The sequence below is a fragment of the Terrapene carolina genome, unplaced genomic scaffold (assembly GCF_002925995.2).
Source record: "Terrapene carolina triunguis isolate 2854851 unplaced genomic scaffold, T_m_triunguis-2.0 Scaffold227, whole genome shotgun sequence".
Classification (NCBI taxonomy): domain Eukaryota; kingdom Metazoa; phylum Chordata; order Testudines; family Emydidae; genus Terrapene; species Terrapene triunguis.
Genome location: NW_020664578.1, coordinates 2,808,249 through 2,826,400, shown reverse-complemented (window position 1 = coordinate 2,826,400; position 18,152 = coordinate 2,808,249). Strand labels below are relative to the sequence as shown.

The window sequence follows — 18,152 nt, the reverse complement described above, 5'->3', positions numbered from 1 at the left end:
ACTGGCTCTTCTTTATTCCTCCCTGCCAGCAACTAATAAATCAGCCGCCGGCAAATCCTCCAAGCCGCTGAGCTAAAAATAAAGCGGCTGGGACGGGTCAGGGTGAGGTGGCTGAGATTGGCATAGGGGGATGTGCTCGGAAGCAGGCCGGCATGCACAGAGCCTGCACCGGGGTCCGGCCTGGAACCTGCCAGGAGACAGGCAGCCCCTTTGGGCTCGGAGCGACCCGGCTGCTGCTCCCCCAGCTCTGGGGGAGGCAGGCTGAAAGTCCCATGAACCAGCCGGGCCCCGACATGGCTAGTGTAGCCCAGGGTTTGTCCGATTCTCAGTCCGTGTGGGCACCGTTCCCATGCGATAGGTCTTGCCCTGCTGCCGCCCGGGCTGACCTGCGGTCTCCGAGGCTCAGGCTGGCACTTCCTGCCAACACTGAGCAGGGCCAGCTGTTTGGCAATCTCTGAGGAGCTGCACCCATGGGAGAATGCTGGGGCATGAGAGATGGGGCGCTTCTAGCAGCCGGGGAGCAGTGGATGGGGCGCAAGATAGTGAGGTGCTGCTGGCAAGCATGGGGAGCTGTGGATGGACACAGAGCAAGAATCGGAGGAGCCGTGTCTCCTGAGAGCCACAAAAGATCCCCAGCCCGGGGCAATAATTGATTAATGAGCCAGCAACTACCAGGGCATAACAGGAATCGATGCCAGCCAGCCGCTGTCAGCCTCTTTTGTCACTCTCAGCCAGTCCCTCGGCTCCAACGGACGCTGGATTGATTTCACCTATAGATCGCCGGGATCTGGACGTGGCAAGGGTGGTCAGTGACTTCTCAGCCACCGGAAGAGCAGTCCTCAGGGAACAGGCCCATGCTCTGAAAACCACTTTAGGATCTGGAGCCTTTTGTCCTCAGAGCACCCGTTCCCATCCAGGTTAGCAGTGGCTGGAGGATGACCCCATCTGGCGGCCCGAGTGAGAGTTTGGTGGGTCTCAGACCTGTGCCCAAAGTATCCCTCAGGGTAAGGAAGAGACAAGCGGGGGCTGTGATGGACACAAACCGGAGCAGGATCTGGCCTCAGCCCGGTGGTTCTCTCTGGCACTCCAGTTCCTGGCCCAGGACTGCTCAGCCCTGGGGATGCTGATCCCACCTCACCAAAACCACCACTGGCCCCTGCTACCGTCAGTCCCAGAGGGCTGGTCCCGTGCACAGAGCTCTGCCCCGGGGCGCTCATGCTCTGACCATCAGCCAATGGGAGCGTTGACTCCTCTGAGTCAGAAACTGGCCCCCGGGGTTGGCACCCTCTGCAGAGAGCCCAATCGAATGGGCTTTGGAGACTAGACCTGCCTTTTGCCCCTTCGTGGCAGGTAGAAAAATAGCAGCTAACACACTTGTCTCTTTTGGTCCATTCACAGATTCCTGGAAACAGAGGCCAGATCTTCAGACCGCCGGCTGCTCTGTCGCATCCCGGGGTGGGAGTGAGAGATTGACGCACACCCTGTAAGGCACAGCTCGCCCCGTACAGATGTGTCTCCGCATTGCTCTGCAAGCGCCAGGGTGGGCTGGAATTCGCCCACGTGCATCCACCCGGGATGACACCAATACCATGCAAGAGGGGCAGTATCCTTAGATGCTGCTGGCTGTCAGGGAATGAAAAGCCCTCGGGGGGGATCTTACCCTGTAACAGCCAGGGCTAAGGCCGAATTTGCACCCCAGAAGGAGAGCACCTGTGTTTGGAGTCACGGCACGGAAGAGCTTAGAGGCTCCGTATTCAACTTCCACCCACACCAGCAACGGATTGTCTTTAAGAGCTGAATTCAACTACAGGAGCACTTCTCCCAGCTGGGGAGGTGACAGCCACCAAATTGAGCCAGCCAAAGAGATGCAAGCTAGAATCGTTACCTCCTCAGAACCAATCCTGATTGGCTGATCAGAGACACACAGGTGCCTGTTCACTCCTGTGAATCTGGCCCATCTCTAGGGCTAGCGGAACCACTGGGAAAGCAGAGGGGAGCCACGTTTCCTGCCGGCTCCTCCCAGTGGAGATTTGGAAGCGAGAGTCGACCCGAACTCTTTCTGTAACTGTGGGACTTTTGTCGCCAAAGGAGCCGTCCCTATTGAGTCTCACCAGCACAAGCCACGAAGGAGTTAACTGCCGCTCCATGAAGAAGGAATAAAGTTCCCTGAGCCAGAAGAAGGTGGTTCTCGTTAAATCCAGAGCAGAAGCCGGGCAGCTCCAGTTTAGCGGCGTCTCCATCCAAGCAGCAAAACATGCTCGGGGTCTCTGAGCCCTGCCACAGTCTAGGAGGAGCTTGGCTTCCCGGGGACGAGCCGGATTCGGCCCCCTGGGTCCCGGCTGCTCACGTCTCCATAAGGCTGCTGTGCGGATTCTGGGTGGGAACGCCCAAGCCTCCGATATGAATGCCACTTTCCGCATGAAGGTCAGTGAGCTGCTCGAGCCGGGGTCGCCCGCCGTGGGCAACCAGAGCCGTGGGCAGCCTTGGGAGGAGGTGGAGGTCTTGCCTGGTGGTGGAGCCAACACCAGCCTGCCTGGCGAGGAGGTCTTCCTGCTGCCCACGTTCTCCACTGCTGCCAAGGTCCGGGTAGCCATCACTTTCGTCCTCTTCCTCTCCTCGGCCTGCTTCAACATCGCCATGCTGTGGACCGTCACCCAGAAGTACCGCAAGAGGCCGCACATCCGCATCCTCATTGTCAACCTGGCCGCAGCCGACCTGCTGGTGACCTTTGTGGTGATGCCCTTGGACGCAGCCTGGAACATCACGGTGCAGTGGTATGCGGGCGACCTGGCCTGCCGGGCCCTCATGTTCCTCAAGCTGGTGGCCATGTATGCCTCAGCCTTCATCACCGTGGTGATCAGCCTGGACCGCCAGGCAGCCATCTTGCACCCACTGAGCATGGGCGATGCCAAGAAGAAGAACAAGACCATGCTGTGCGTGGCCTGGGCCCTGAGCGTGCTGCTGGCACTACCTCAGGTAGGTCGCCATGGCAATGGTGCAGGTAGGGAAGGACCGTGGAATGGACCCCGGGACAAGCTTCCCATGGCGCAGCCTCCTTTTGCCATGGCATTTGTGGTACTGCCAGGGTCTGGTTTTGGTAGAACAGGCCTCTGATGCACTGTGGTGTGGGGGTAATAGATTGGAGGGGCCAATGACCTGATGTAGTATGGGCAGGATACAGGAATACCAAACTAGATGGATCAGCTATAGCAGTGGCTCTCAAACTTTTTTTACTGGTGACCCCTTTCACATAGCAAGCCTCTCAGTGCGACCCCCCCTTATAAATGAACACTTTTTTATATATTTAACACCATTATAAATGCTGGAGGCAAAGCAGGTTTGGGGTGGAGGTTGACAGCTCACGACCCCCCCCATATAATAACCTCGTGACCCCCTGCGGGGTCCCGACCCCCAGTTTGAGAACCCCTGAGCTATAGGGATACAAGACGAGACAGGCCAATGGTTTGATGATGTACAGCCAGGACACCAGCCTGCAGGCAATGGATCTGGGATGGGCAGAGGATGAACTAGATGGACCAGTTGTCAGATACAGTATGGACTGGAGGTGGCCTAGATAGATGGATCCGGTATGGGCCAGAGGCAGGGATGCTGGAGCACTGGTGCAATGGGCAGGAATACGAGGCTGGATGGCCAGTGCTGTGTCCAGGGTGTAGCTCCTGTGGGGGTGCCGAGATCTAACGGTTTCTCCGGGCTGGGCGGGGGGGGGGGCGTCCCTTCCAGATGTTTGTCTTCCACGCAGTGAGCCGCTCTCAGCCCATCTACTTCATCCAGTGCGCCACGGTGGGCAGCTTCCAAGCCCACTGGCAGGAGACCCTCTACAACATGTTCACCTTCTCCTGCCTCTTCCTGCTGCCGCTGCTCATCATGGTGCTGTGCTACTCCCGCATCCTCATCGAGATCTCTGGCAAGATGAAGAGAGCTTGCGGTGAGCCTGGCCTGCCTCTCGTGTCCCCCGGCCCTCGCCTGCGGGCTCCCACCGTGCATGGACCCCCCGTTCACTGCAGCAGGGGGTCTGCATGGTGGGACCGGTCTGTGTGTGTGTGTGCGAGCACGTGTATGTGGGAGAGCGTATGTGTGAGGACATGCATGTGTGCACCATGTACACCAATGAGTGTGCACCTCTCCCTATCCATCCATCCCCACACATATCTTTCCATTCGTCTTCCTCCTCTGCCTCTCCCCGAGGGAAAATCAATCCCAGCCCCCAGCACTTAGCTGCAGAGAACCGTCCCCTTCATGTCCCCCCGCACTCCGGCTGTGGCAGGCCCTGGCTCGGTGCCCCGTGCAGAACACCCCGCCTCCCACCTGCTGCCATGGGTGGCCTGCCACGGCCCATTAAGCCAGGCAGCCAGGAACCAGTCCCCAGCTGCCCTCCACCCTGGGCATTTCTCCAGCTCTGGGAGGCTGCGGCCAGCACTCACATACACACAAGCTTGGAACATGGGGACCCTCACGCTTTTTGTCCTGTCTTTCCCATTCTACCTTTCTCATTGTATTTCCCCTCCTCCCTCTGCTCAGTTTCTTTCTTGTTCTCATTCTCCTGCTCTCCCTTTCCTCGTTCTCTTCCAAGCGCTCTGCTTCACCCCGCAGAATTTCCCTCCGTGTCTCCCCTCTCATTCTCTGTTCCCTCCCTCCCTCCTTATTCTCTCTCCTCCCTCTGCCCTGCAGTCTCCTCCAAGGAGGTCCACCTCCGCCGCTCCTACAACAACATCCCCCGGGCCAGGATGCGCACCCTGAAGATGTCCATTGTCATTGTGCTGACCTTCGTCCTGTGCTGGACTCCCTACTACCTCCTGGGCCTCTGGTACTGGTTCTCCCCAGAGATGCTGAGCCGGAAGAAGGTGCCTCCGTCCCTCAGCCACATCCTCTTCCTCTTCGGCCTCTTCAACGCCTGCCTGGACCCCCTCATCTACGGCCTCTTCACCATGCACTTCCGCAGGGAGATCCGGCGCGTCTGCCGCTGCACCCACCGCAGGAAGGAGCAGGCCTCCACGCCGATTGGCTCCTTCCGGGCCTCCACCACGGCCGCGCCCATCAGGAGTGCCGGAGAGGACCAGGGGGGCTCGGGCAAGTATGAACTGGAAGTGACGGCTAACGTGGCCCTGCCTGCTGGGAGGTGTGAACTGTGCAGGAAGAAGATAGTAGAGAGCTTCATATGAGTGGACCTTTGCCACACCTGGCTTCCCAGCAAGGGGGAGAGCCCAGTGGGACCCCCATAATGTGCCCAGTGGGGGCTACTGGGCAATTGTTCCTTCACTCAAGCACTCACCAATAAATCTAGATTATTTTCTCAGCCGGTGGCCTTTCCTTGATCCCCTCCCTTTGTGCCCATCAGTCTCTCGCTACCCAGAGCTGCGCCAGGCTGCACGCTCCCCAGCTGGCATGGGTGGAGGTGGACACAGAGAGCGGACTGCCGTGGGCGGCTGCTCCTTGGAAAAGTCACCACTAAAAGTCTGCTAGCAGGGTGGCCTAGTGGACACATCCCTGACTCAGGAGACCCAGGGTTTATTCCCAGCTCTGCTGCTGGGTGACCTTGAGCAAGTCACTTTGCCCTCTATGTGCGTCAGTTTCTCCATCTGTGAAATGAGGAGAAGGCTCCTGACCTCCTTTGGAAAGTGCTTTGAAATCTACTGAAGACAAGAGCTAGGGAGTATTGTTATTTTCCAGATCCACCTCCCCACTCAAACACACACGAAGGAACCTGGGCTCCTGCTCTCGAGAGGGGATCCCCAAGTTTGCACTTCCATGATACCGTCCCCCACCGAATACACCAGTCGGTTCCTGAGTGCAGAAAGCCTCTGCTCCCCCAACAGAAACAGGGAAGGGGGGGGGGCGGCAGGTCCTGGTACATTTCCAAGGGGTTCCCCCTACCCAATAACTCCCGTCAGTCAGTGTGTGAACTAGTGGTCAGAGGAGGATGACAGGACTCCTGGGTTCTAGACACCCACAGTGACAGAGATGGATGTCGACACTGCAATTTTATAGCCCCGCGAACCCACGTCAGCTGACCCGCGCAAGCCGTGGCTGTGGCATGCATCTTTCACCGTAGCGTAGACGTACCCTGGCGGTGCAGTCTCAGCCTTTTCCCATCCTTAAGACTAATGCAGCAGGAAACTGATGGGCTCTCGTGATCGAAAAGAAACTGTTGGCCCCAAGCAGAGCAACCCAGCAACTGACAGGCAGGATAGTCTAGTGGTTAAGGCACTAGTTTAGGATCCAAGACACATGGGTTCATATCCCTGTTCTGCCACAGACTTCCTGTGTGTGCTTGAGCCGCTCACTTAGCCCTTCTGTACACAGCAACTAATAGTCCTAGCCTGTCTCCCAGGAGGGTTGTGCAAAGAGATAGATTGAAGGTTTTTAGATATTCTAGTGATAGAAGTCAGATAAGGACCTTAGATAGAACCTACAAATCTCCATGCCCTAGAGGTTGGGCTTTTCTTTTTGGGGGTTTATTCATTTCATTTTTGGAGGGTTATTTTTAGCAATTTCTGAGCTCTAGGTAGGTTTTTCAGGGCTCTCTCTCTGTAGGTACACAAAGTACTGTTTCAAAGAGCACTAAATTAAAGCAAACCAGGGAACCTTTAGTGCAACCCAGCAGGGTCTACACCAATTAATTCGTAACACGTTACTGGGCCTCAGAAATCACACTCACTGTAGTCCACACTACTGCTCCATTAGACAAGCCCTTGATGCAAGCCAGGGAGCAGGGACGTTACCTGTACAAACTGCACTGGACAAGGGGTGCAGACAATACTGAAAACCATTTCCAGTGTTTACCACATAAACACCAATTCTGTTTGTATTGGGGGTGCTTATCCGTTAAAAATCTAAAACCATACGCTCTACCCATAGGCTGGACAAAGACTAACCTCTACTTGAGAATGAAACCCAGGCATCTGATGTCCCATCAACTGAAACACACAGTCTCCCTTACAGATACAAGCAGATGTCAACAGAAGAGGGCTTTTAAAAAAAAAAAAGCAGACTTTTATTCAGTATTTATGGGTAACATTTCTCCTTCAAAATGAGAGCCCCCTTCAGCATCACTGGATGAGTTCTCTCATTTGAGGTGTCTGAGGTCAAAAGGAGATTAAGCATCTTAACACAAATCAAGAACTTTACAGATGCTGTCAAAACTATGACCAAGAACTCACAGGTAAAAATGCAGCACAATTAAAAACCCAGAAAGAGATCGAGGCAGGAGTCTGCACAGCCGGCTTACGAGAGACCTGCTTCTAGAGCTATGCAGGAAGAATTTACACCTAGGAACCATCAAAAGGAAATGGAGAAATGTGAGATCAGCGTCGTCTCCTGTCCGGACTCCTGCTCCGCCTACGCCCGCCCCTGGAAGACAGACAGACAGGGACAGAGTTAGATATATGCTAGCCTGAGCTAACATCTTGAAAGATTTGAAAGCTATCGACGACTTCTATGCACAAGGACCATGTTCCTTGCCAAAGAAATGCAGTCAGCTCTGGAGTGGAAGCTGGCAGGTGTTTAATAATGCAGACCAACAGGAAAATATTCTCTTAAAGCTCATGCACAGATCTCAGTGCGCTTCACTAAAGGTAGGTAAGTCGGGTTCTCGTTTTACAGAAACTGAGGCACAGAGCCCTTAAATGACTTGCCCAAAGTCACATGTGTCAATGGCTCGGTCCAGACTAGTAAGATCTCTCGACAGCCAACCTCCTGCTCAGACCATTAAAGAACTGAAGAACACAATCCAACAGAATTCCCGATTGGCGAGAATTATTCATGATCCACTGGAAATTTAGCCCAGGGTTAACATTCCTGTTCTTGAATTTTTCCTGATCTCAAGCGGTCAGGCCTTCAATTTCACCCCTCAGCAGAAACGTCAGGCTCCTAAACCACGGAAGAGCTCTAAAGCATCGTTTTACTACAGGGCGTTTCCCAGAGTGCTGTTCCTGGAAGCAGGCGGCACAGACTCTGTGACATTTCCTGCCCGGCTTCAGGCAGTTCCTTTGCCTGTAGCACAAAGACCATTTTCCTCTGGGAAAAATCTGTTCCCAGGAATTTCGAAACGGAGTTCCCAATGTCTCCGGATCAAAAGCACGGAGGCTAAGGTGAAAGCCCCTAGAGCATGCACATGGACTGAATGCAGGAACTCAAGAGTTTCACGCAGCGGCTCCAGGTAAAAGAGGGAGAGAATCACTCCGTGGGAAAGAATTTCCAGTTGGTCTAACTTACAATCCTGTTTGTTATTTAGTGGCTTCAGGGCTCTCAATCCATCACGTTCCACCAGCACTAGAAAGCCCTAGGCAAGCGTTCTCCACACTGCCGTGGAGGGTCTCCCTTTGTGAGGGAGCCTGAGGCTAGCTCAGACTCCATGACTCACTCAATCCTCGGTATCTCTGATGAGACTGCCAAGCTGGGGACCAAGCCGATGTCAGCTGGGATGCAGCCCTCAACCTTGGCTGTATCTTACCTTCTCTTTCCTTTCGGAGGCCCCCTGACAAAGCACCAGTCCACGCTGATTGGCTGCCCCATCAGGTCCTGTCCGTTAAGACCTTCCATCGCTGCCTGGGCTTCTTTGTACGTTTCGTATTCTACTAGAGTGTATCCCTGTGGGATGCAAGGAGACAAGCCTCAGTCAGCGAGTGGCCCAGTGGGGCGCTTAGCGAACATGCCAGAGGCTGGGCCAGCCTTGAGAGCAGATCACAGAAACCGATCGAGAGCCTCCAGTACACTCGGCTCCACTGTTGGCATCAGGAACGCTGTCAACAGTGGCAGGAGAAATACCGACTTGGCAGTAAGTGGAGTAAATAGAGTCGGCCCTACCGTAAATAGAGATTTTCAATTAAACACACACACACACACACACACACACACACACACACACACACACAGCTTCCCCAAACTAGTACCTTGAACTGTTAGTTTTAACCAGAAAGGGATTTAATAGAGAAGGGGGCATTAACTATTACACTGATATGTCCCCTCCCCCTTCAGTAGGTCTTCCCTGGTGAGCTCAAAGCACATTAGTTAAGACAAAGCAGATTAATTAAAGCCTCACAGGCCTTTGTTTGCGGTATTCTCCTCAATTTAGAGACAGAGACCCAGAGAGCTGAAGTGACCTACCCCAGGTCACACAGCAATTCAGAGTCCGAGCAGTCCCCTCCTGCTCTAACCAATAGATTACCCTGCCCCCATCAAAGCTGGGAACACAACCCCAGCTCCCAGCCCTGTGCTGTTTCTTTTCCTCTCCCAATTGCATGGGGGCAATTTCATCTGTATGGCTGCCTAGCTTACCTGGTCCCCATTACCACAGTATCCGAGCCCCATGCAATCTGTAAGGTATTTATTCCTCACACTCCGCCCCCCCCCCTCCGAGGTAGGGCAGTGTTGCTATCCCCATTATGCAGATGAAGCACAAAGACACTAAGGCTCACGTCCCCAAAGGTGTTCAGGTGCCTTGCGCCTGTTGAAACCAATGGGAGTTAGGAGCCTACATACTTTTGTGGATCTGGGTCTAAGTGACCTGCCCGAGGTCACACACCAAGTCTGCGGCAGAGCAGAGAATTGAGCCAAAGGGGAACGCCCTAACCACTAGACCATCCACCAAATCCTACCTTCAGGTAGCCCGTTCGTCTGTCTAGATTCAAATGGATGTTCTTTATCTCGCCGTACTCTGCAAACTTGTCGTGAATATCCTCTTCAGTGGCCTCCTCGTGAACGCCGGTGACAAAGAGAATCCAGCCCTCCACCGCTGTAGCCACGGCATGCAGGGAAAAGCAACACTCGTTACACAGAAGGCAGGGCGCGCGCCTCAGCTTGGGACGCAAACCCCACTGCGCGCACACAACACCTGCGTCTACACAAGCAGGATGGAAAGGGATCCTCCCAACACCATGGCCAGGCCCCCTGCTTAGCTCGGAACCCATTGGCAGCAGGGAGCTAAGTGAAGACAGGTGCAGAACGGATGGAGGACTGAATCTAGCCCTGGAGACAATCACTCTGTTTATCCACACAGTGCGGATGGTCTGGGCACAACGTACATGTCATTATAACAATAATCCTTAGCTCGTATATGGCGCTTTTTCATCAGTCGATCGCAAAAATGTTTTTACAGATGAGGAAACCGAAGTGCAAAGAGTTGAAGTGACTTGCCCAAGGTCATCCCACAGACCAGTGGCAGAGCTGGGAAATAGAACCTAGGTCTCCTGAATCCCAGTCCAGTGCTCTATCCACTACACCTCACTGTCTCTCGGAATAGAACTGGTTTCTCCCCATCTTTAAAGCAACCCCACAGCATGATGTCCTGTGCAAGCAACCCCGCGCGGCCCAGGCTGGGTGACCACACATGCTAAACCAAACATCTCCAGCAGATACTCACATCTCTGAGGCCCAGGTTCATCCCCATCTTGTTCCACGCTGTCATAGTCCTCACGTACTCTGGCCCTCGAACCTTCCTCTGGTCACACAATGGGGGAAGACAAAGATCTTTTTAGATGACTAGGAACATTTATTATGCTAGTGCTTAGGGACCAGCCAAGGATACAGCCCCATTGTGCTAAGCACTGCACACACAGTGGCAGACAATTCCTGCCCTGACGGGTTTACAGTCTAAATACATTTAACTACGTATTCTAGCTGTTCGAAGCACTGCTAGGCACACACGCACGTCCCTGCATTTAAGCTTTACAGCACATACAATCCTGTAGAGTGACACAAGCCCAGTAGTTAAAATAGTGATAAGAATCAGACTCCTGGTGACCTTGGCCAAGTTGTGTCACCCTTGTATATAAGTTGGAGGGGTCTATTTTACAGACTGGAGAAACTGAGGCAAAGGGCGCTGACGTGACTTGCCAAAGGACAGAGCAAGTCAGTGACAGAGTCCCAGGTGGAACCCAGGAGTCCTGATTCCCATCCTAAAACACACTCCTGGGGCTTAAGCCATTGGGCAGTTTCTGTTTAGAAGCAGCCAGGTGACTCCAGTAAGTAGCCAGACCATTCCAGTTAGCTACATGGCACAGGACGCGACTCTGGATTCACAGAGTAACTCAATTGTTCATAACAAGATCTTCACCTGAACCAAATCCTCGGCCTTTCCTCTTCTTTGCTTTCTCCTTCAGTTTGTGGATGCTTTCTGCAGAGAAGTTCAATGTGTTAATTTCAACTGGAAGGAGGTCTGAAACAGGCCATTTGGGGTAGAAGGGGGTGGGGGGTGTCAATGTTAGTTATCGGATCAGAACCGGGCTCGACCCAGATGGTGCAGGTTTCAGAACAACCCCAAGGCAGGGAGGAACTTGGGTCAGAACCGGATGAGCTGGGCACAGGGGGAGGCCAGGTCAGAGCCTGTCGGGGCGGGGACAGGACTGAGAACCGGGTGAGCTGGACACGGGGGGAGGCCGGGTCAGAGCCTGTCGGGGGGGGGGGGGGGACAGGACTGAGAACCGGATGAGCTGGGCACGGGGGGAGGCCGGGTCAGAGCCTGTCGGGGGGGGGGGGGGGGACAGGACTCAGAACCAGCCCAGCCCTCGAGGCGAACGAGTCCCTGGGTCAGACCCCCCCTAAGCCCGGGCCGGGGGCTGGGCGGCAATTCTGGGCTGCGCCCCGCTCTGGGGGCGGGGAGGACGGGCCCGAACCGGCCCGGGCCTGGGGCTCGGACCCGGACAAGGCCCCGTTGGGGGGCGGGGCTCGGCCCGGCGTCTGCCCGGGCCCCCATTACCGTCCCCATCCTCGTCCATGGCGAAGTCCTCGCCGCCCGCCTCGTGAAGATCCAGCACGTCCGCCATCTTGCCCGCTGTGCGACTGACTGCGCCGCGGCTGTGGCTGCGGCTGCTGGGGCGGGCGCAGAGGGAACGGGAAGCCGGCGGGGCCGGGACCGCGCTGCACGCCGGGAAGGGGGGCAGGAAGTTCCCCTCCAAGCATAAGTGACTAGCGAGGGGGCCGCCATCTTGGGAAGGGCACGCTTTTTTTCCTCCGCCGGCGGCCACCATCTTGGTAGAGTCACGTGGCCTCGCCCCTCCCCGGCTGGGGGAGACGCCATCTTGGGAAGGTCCATATTTCTCGCCCCTGTGTGGTCGCCATCTTGAGAAGGGCAGGAGGCAGGGTTCCCCTCCTGCCAGTTGCAACCAGCCAACTCCCTCCTCCTCAGCTGGGCCTTGGGATTCTCCTCCCTGCCCCATGAGGCGATGTTCTTCCTTCTCCCCCCTCCACCCCCCCCCCCCCCCCTGGGGTTCCCCCTTTGAAATTTTCACCCCCCCCCCCCCCCCAATGTTAGAGATATCTCAGTGCTAACTGCAGTAGGGTTTTGCTGATAGGGACATCGGTTTAGCAGGAACTAGGATGAGACCCCCCCCCCCCCCCCCAACTGATTCCACACAAGCCAAGCAAACAGCCGTCCAATGACATCACAACTGCCATTCGCTAAATTCAAACCAGCCATTTACAGGTGAAGCAAACTTCACCCACGGGTGTGCGTCGGCCCAGTTTCACGTCTCAGCTCTTGTCTGAAACGGCCACGTATGGAGATCTCATCTGATCCCTAACACAGGGGACGGCCAAGTTACAATCATTTCTCCAAAAGCTCACAAAGGCCAAGTGGTTTTGGACAGCTTCTGCTCAACGTGCAGCAGATGCTGTGTCTGCCAGTGGGATGAGCCTTGTCCCCTTTTTCCAGATTAAAAACAAAGCCTCATTAGGGAATTAAACGCTGCTACTTCATCTATTTTTAAGAGTGGAGGTTTACCATATGTCCCACTTGAAGCGGCTTGTCACCTGGTTTTTCAGCAGGCAGGTACGGTCTGATAGATATTGCCCCCTACCCACCCCCAAGAAAGTGCAGCATAAAACTGCTTTGCTCAAGTTCTTTTAAATAAGTTATCCCCAAAGGCCGTGGAGTTGAAATGATGCAGCCACAGCATGAAGCAACAGGCGGAAAGCAACAGCCAAGGAGATTGGGAGAGAGAGAACATACTTGGAAACTAAACCAAGGGAATGTTTCCAGTGTCTGATGCTCCCAGCCCACGCTATGGTCACTAACTGCCTATGCCGCTCCTCTGAAGGCTAGGCCCTGCAGCTCTCCTCATGAACGGAATATGCTACTCCCATATGCAGTCACAAGTAAAGAAGAAACCCATTTCTCCTTATTCAATTTAGGCCGAGGAGTTGCTCTTTTAAGCTTCCCCTCTCAGCCAAAGCTTCTCGCCTGCTCTCCCTTTACACTGCATGTGGCAGCAGACAGGGCAGTGCATGAGCAGTCAGGAGATCTGAATTCTCTTACATCCATCCCGTAACGCCTCCGTGCCTCAGTTTCCCCATCTGTAAAGCTTGGGCTAATACCTGCCCAGTGCACACTGTTAAGGGCTTTAAAAACACTTGGAAGATACTCAGATGGAAAGTACCAGAGTAGGAACAGGCATAACAGCCCTTACCAAGCATTATTTCTAATTCACGGAGAATGGTCAGAGCAATAGAAATACAAAATAGTTAAGTTACCATTTGCAAAATTTGGTTTTATGTACCCACTGATTAGGGTAGCTGTTCCTGTTCTGGTGCCTTTAAACAGATGATAGTCCCACGCAGAAAGTCCTTGTGAAGCGGGGCGAGGGGAGAAGAGGGAAAGAAATAAGAGAGAAGGTGGTCTGGAGATAGAATTGGGGGGTGGGGGAGTTAAGTAGCTAATTCAACAAGGCCAGTGAGGGCAATGCAAAGCAAACATTCTCTCTTCACAAAGATTTAAACCAAGGCTGGTGTAGCAAGCCCCTGAGCAGGCCTTCAGTTATTACACTCCCTGCTCAGACAGAGCTGAGTGCTAGAACCAGAAGACACCTGCTTTTGATTTACAAGTGCCTGGGATACGAGGTAGTAAGACTTAGATCTGGTCTACACCTAAAGTATAGGTGTACGTTGCTTGGGGGGGGGGGGGGGGGAAAAATTCACCCCCCCAGAGTGACATAGTTAAGCCATCCTAAACCCTGGTGTAGACAAGATAGGGCGACAGCAGAATTCTTCTGGCAGCCTACCTACAGTGAGTGTCTTGAGGGGGTGAATTTACTACAGCGATGGGAAAAAACCCCTTCGGTCACTGTAGTAGGGGTCTACGCTACAGCAGCACGTGTGCCGCTGTAGCGTTTGTAGTGTAGACATACCCTGACAGTGCCTTCAGCGGAGATGCTCCAGGCCAGAGGAGCGACAGCCTGCCACACTGCAGAGCCACAAGCTCCAATGTTCATAACAGCTAATGTTAGACGGCAGTATTGCCTTTGGGGGACTGCAGCCATCCGACTCCCCATTGTGGAAAGACCCTTCTGTAAAGAGGGTGTGACGTGGCAGCTGCGAGATCTGGCCTGCGCCTGCCAGCTAGCAACGGAATGGCAAGGCAGAGCCTGTGTGACATTAACAGGGCTCAGAGGCTCTGTACCAGGAAAGATGGGTCAAAAGAAATGCTGTTTGAATTGATACAATCAGACACTCTGCAGAAACTCCAGCCAGCAGGGACTCATTAGCAAGCAGCCAAAGGGGATAAGGGAGTTATTCCAAGAGGCTTCAGATGCCCCGAGCACGCAGCAGGAAAGGAGCTCAGGGCAGCTGACGGTCCCCCTTTGGCTGCAGGAAAGCCATTCCTTCTGCAACGTTTAGTGTTTTAAACGAAAGCTCAGCAGTCCAGGTGCTTCTGCTGACAGTTGTTACAGCTCAGGCCAGCCTGGCTCAGACCCCAGAGCAACAGCCCGTAAACCAGGCAGAAGGAAGACTGGAATATTTAGTCTTTCCTACCCCCATGGCTAGAGTGTGTCTTTAGTTAGTTACTAAAGTGGAGCAGGGGAGATGCCGGTTAAGAAGCCAACAGTCCGCTGATCTTTGTACACTTGGCGGTGGAAATGGCAGACGCTCAAGCGATCTTTCGAATGCATGCACTGCGGCTGTACATGGTGCACCTGATTAGGGGGATCTAGACCAAATGCACACTGCAGAGTTGGTCAATCCAGCACGCCTCCCTAGGAAGGAAAGAGAAACCAGCTCCTCAAAAAAATCTATTTTATTGTATAAAATTATACATACAAAATGCATGTGAAATACTGAACATTATATGATATAATGGAACAAAGGCAGAGACAGCATGTGAACGGTGATTTATCTTACTGTAGTGTTTGATTTGGAATATACAGCATGAAGGCAGGAAAGAAGAGACATTGGATGCTTAGGAAGCCAGGATATTAATAATGCTGGTACTACGGATTAGATCAATAGCCAAACTTCCCCCTTGAAGCTCATGGGGGATAGAGGTTTCAAGACAACTTGTGATTAGAAGTGGGGGCAGGGGCGCGGGAAAGACACTCACAGACACTTGATGCTATTTATAATAAAGCTAAACTGGGTCCTGCCCAGGAAATCCTCTTCCCAGTAGAAAAAGGCATGAGGCAACGTCCCATAGCTCTGCATCAGTTCTTGGAGTGTCTACAATGAGATGCCAGAGTTCTAGCTTAGCAGAAACAGGCAAATCCTCTGGTGTGGCTCTACTTATAAAGACAGATTTTATTATATAAATATAAAAAACTACCTCCACAACGGTCACGAAAGTCTGAGAGCCTGCCCAGACCTTTCCAAACCTTAACCCAGGTAAGGAAACTAGGGATGTTTAACTCGCCTGGAAAAAGATTCGCTGTGTGAATGGATTAATAGAATTGGAGAAGGCTGATATACGCTAACATATCATCCTTTTAAAACAAACTGCTGTGTGTGAAGTCGTGATATGCCTCTCCTACTGCAGAGAAGTCCCATTAAAGAGAAATAGCCTTTGATCACAGAAACCATGTAATCCTTAAAAGGTTATGTTAAGAACATAAGAACGGCCATACTGGGTCTGACCAAGGGTCCATCCACCCCAGTACCCTATCTGCCGACAGTGGCCAATGCCAGGTGCCCCCGAGGGAGTGAACCTAACAGGCAATGATCAAGTGATCTCTCTCCTGCCGTCCATCTCCACCCTCTGACAAATAGGTTGTTTTGTTTCAATCCTTTGTTTCAAAGCTTAGGTTTGCTGCCATTTTTGGCACCAAAAAGCATCTGAAACGTATCCCTTACTATTCCGAGTATAACACTGTGCTGATGATTGAATAGAGTTAGCATTTCGGTTTTAGTGGAGAACCATTAAGGTCTCACATAAGCAAATAAATACACCTTGAAAAGATCTGTAATTAGCACCGAAATGAGGAGCAGACAGGCCCTAAGAAGCTTCCAGTGCTTGCTGGGAGCTGAAGTGCCAGACTTCAGAAGGGGAAGAGTTTGATTATTCAGCTGTCACAGGGAACGCAGCCTATGTTTGGATAAGTGAGGAAATTTCTAATGCAATTTGACTTCTGCAGCACCACCCTGTGTCAGCAGTAGGGTTAATACAAATTCAGATTAGCCAATTTATTTTATTTTTAAAGTCCAACATGGATGAACTGAGGTCTAGGCCCAGACAGGGCCGGCTTTAGCAAGAGCGGGGCCCGATTCCTGGGGGGGGAGGGGCTTGCTGCAAGCCCCGCCCCCAGGAATCGAGCCGCGCTCCGGCCGGGGTTGCCGGGCTTGGGTTCGGCCTGGAGCCGCGCCGCGGGGGCCGGGCCGGGGCCGAGCCAGAGCGCCCCCCCCCCCCGCCACCCCAGCTTACCTGGTGCTGCCTGCCCGCCCCTGCTTCTTTTCAGACTTCCCGCGAACCTCTGATTCGCGGGAAGCAGGGGAGGGGGAGGAGCAGGGGGCGGAGCATTCAGGGGAGGGGAGGAGGGGGAAGTGAGCTGAGGGCGGGATGGAGAGCTGCGGCGCGGGGCCCTCTTAGCACGGGGCCCAATTCAGCCAAATCGGCTGAATCGGCCCTGGGCCCAGACTCTGCCCTGCACCAAACAATGTGGAAGGAAGGTGTCCGACTCAGGGAGCATCTTATGCCTCCATGAGAATCATGGAGGAATTGTACCAGCTCTGGCCCGTTGACACATTAGAGCAGCTATGGGGCTGCTCTAATTTATGTCTATTGGCCCAGGTCTTTATGGATTATACGCAACTGCACTCCACCCTGACCCCAGCACCAGGACAAGGAGTGTGGTGGCCAGTCAGCACAAGAGCTGGCTAAGTGAGAACTTCCCCATGACAGGTTAATTCTCAGTTAGGGCTAGATTCGGCCCCCTTGCTCTGCCAAAGTGGTACAATCTGGTCCATAATTCAAAAAGTAATTTGATTGTGGGCTGCTCTGCACTGGAAAATTAGATCAACATCACTACATGTAAGGGGTGTGAAAAACCCACACCCCTGAGTGATGTAGTTAAGCCAGCCTAACCCCTGGTGTAGACACCGGGAGGTTGACAGAAAAATACTTCCGTCAACCTAGCTACTGCCGCTCAGGGAGGTGGATTACCTACAGAATGGGAGTACCCCTCCCATCGTTGTAATAAGTGTCTACTGAAGCGCTGCCGCTATAGCATTTTACGTATAGATGGCCTTAAAATAAAGAAGAAACTGTAAGTAACATTTCTGGAGATACACACTTCAGGTTCCAATGCTGTGAACGCCACCTCTCTCATGTGACGGTACTCAAGGTCTTAAGCATCTGCAGGATTAGATCCTTAGACAAGTCAGTGTCACATGATTTATTTTAACGCTACCCACAAGTGGAAATGTTCGCAGAAAGTTAAGACTCCGTGCTGTTTCTAGAGAAAGGAAATTATTAAGTGTCTTAGTAACGGTCCAGAAACCAAGAAACCAACCTGAAAACCAAAAAACAAAACCCAAGAACTAAAAATACCATTTACAAAACAAGTTTATAAATGCATTAAACATTAATACTATCAGGTAAAAAGGCTGCATATAAAAATATATATACACATATAAAAACCATCAGACATAGGCTTGTTAGGACTGGAATACAACACTAGAAGGCCGAAGAATAATGCAGTTGCTTCTTGATCTCCCTCTTGTGATAACATTGCTTCAATATCCACATGCTACTAGTTGAAACATCCTCCGCAAGAGGCTTCTTTAGAAAGATGGAGTGGGGTTGAGAGGTGATCTCTGTGGAGATACCAAAAACTGTGGCAGGCTCCTGCTCTCGGAGTGGGACCTCAGAGACTAGTCTCAATTAGTGAGACACCAAGAGCCAACGTGAGAAGAGATCCACAAGGATCCCAAAGTGG

At 53.0% G+C, this 18,152-nt stretch overlaps 2 protein-coding genes across 2 annotated transcripts; one reads left to right on the top strand and one right to left on the bottom strand.

The window, feature by feature from the left end:
• Nucleotides 1–2,400: 2,400 nt before the first annotated feature.
• Nucleotides 2,401–5,180, top strand: LOC112106030 (gonadotropin-releasing hormone II receptor-like). The gene is made up of 3 exons (XM_024199064.2): nucleotides 2,401–2,976; nucleotides 3,742–3,946; nucleotides 4,690–5,180. The coding sequence occupies exons 1-3, from the start codon at nucleotides 2,401–2,403 to the stop codon at nucleotides 5,178–5,180; spliced, it is 1,272 nt and encodes a 423-aa protein (XP_024054832.2).
• Nucleotides 5,181–6,992: 1,812 nt separating this feature from the next.
• Nucleotides 6,993–11,821, bottom strand: RBM8A (RNA binding motif protein 8A). The gene is made up of 6 exons (XM_026656313.2): nucleotides 11,714–11,821; nucleotides 11,072–11,131; nucleotides 10,379–10,456; nucleotides 9,615–9,751; nucleotides 8,471–8,607; nucleotides 6,993–7,368 (listed from the first exon to the last, which is right to left on the bottom strand). The coding sequence occupies exons 1-6, from the start codon at nucleotides 11,778–11,780 to the stop codon at nucleotides 7,323–7,325; spliced, it is 525 nt and encodes a 174-aa protein (XP_026512098.1). The 5' UTR covers nucleotides 11,781–11,821; the 3' UTR covers nucleotides 6,993–7,322.
• Nucleotides 11,822–18,152: the final 6,331 nt, after the last annotated feature.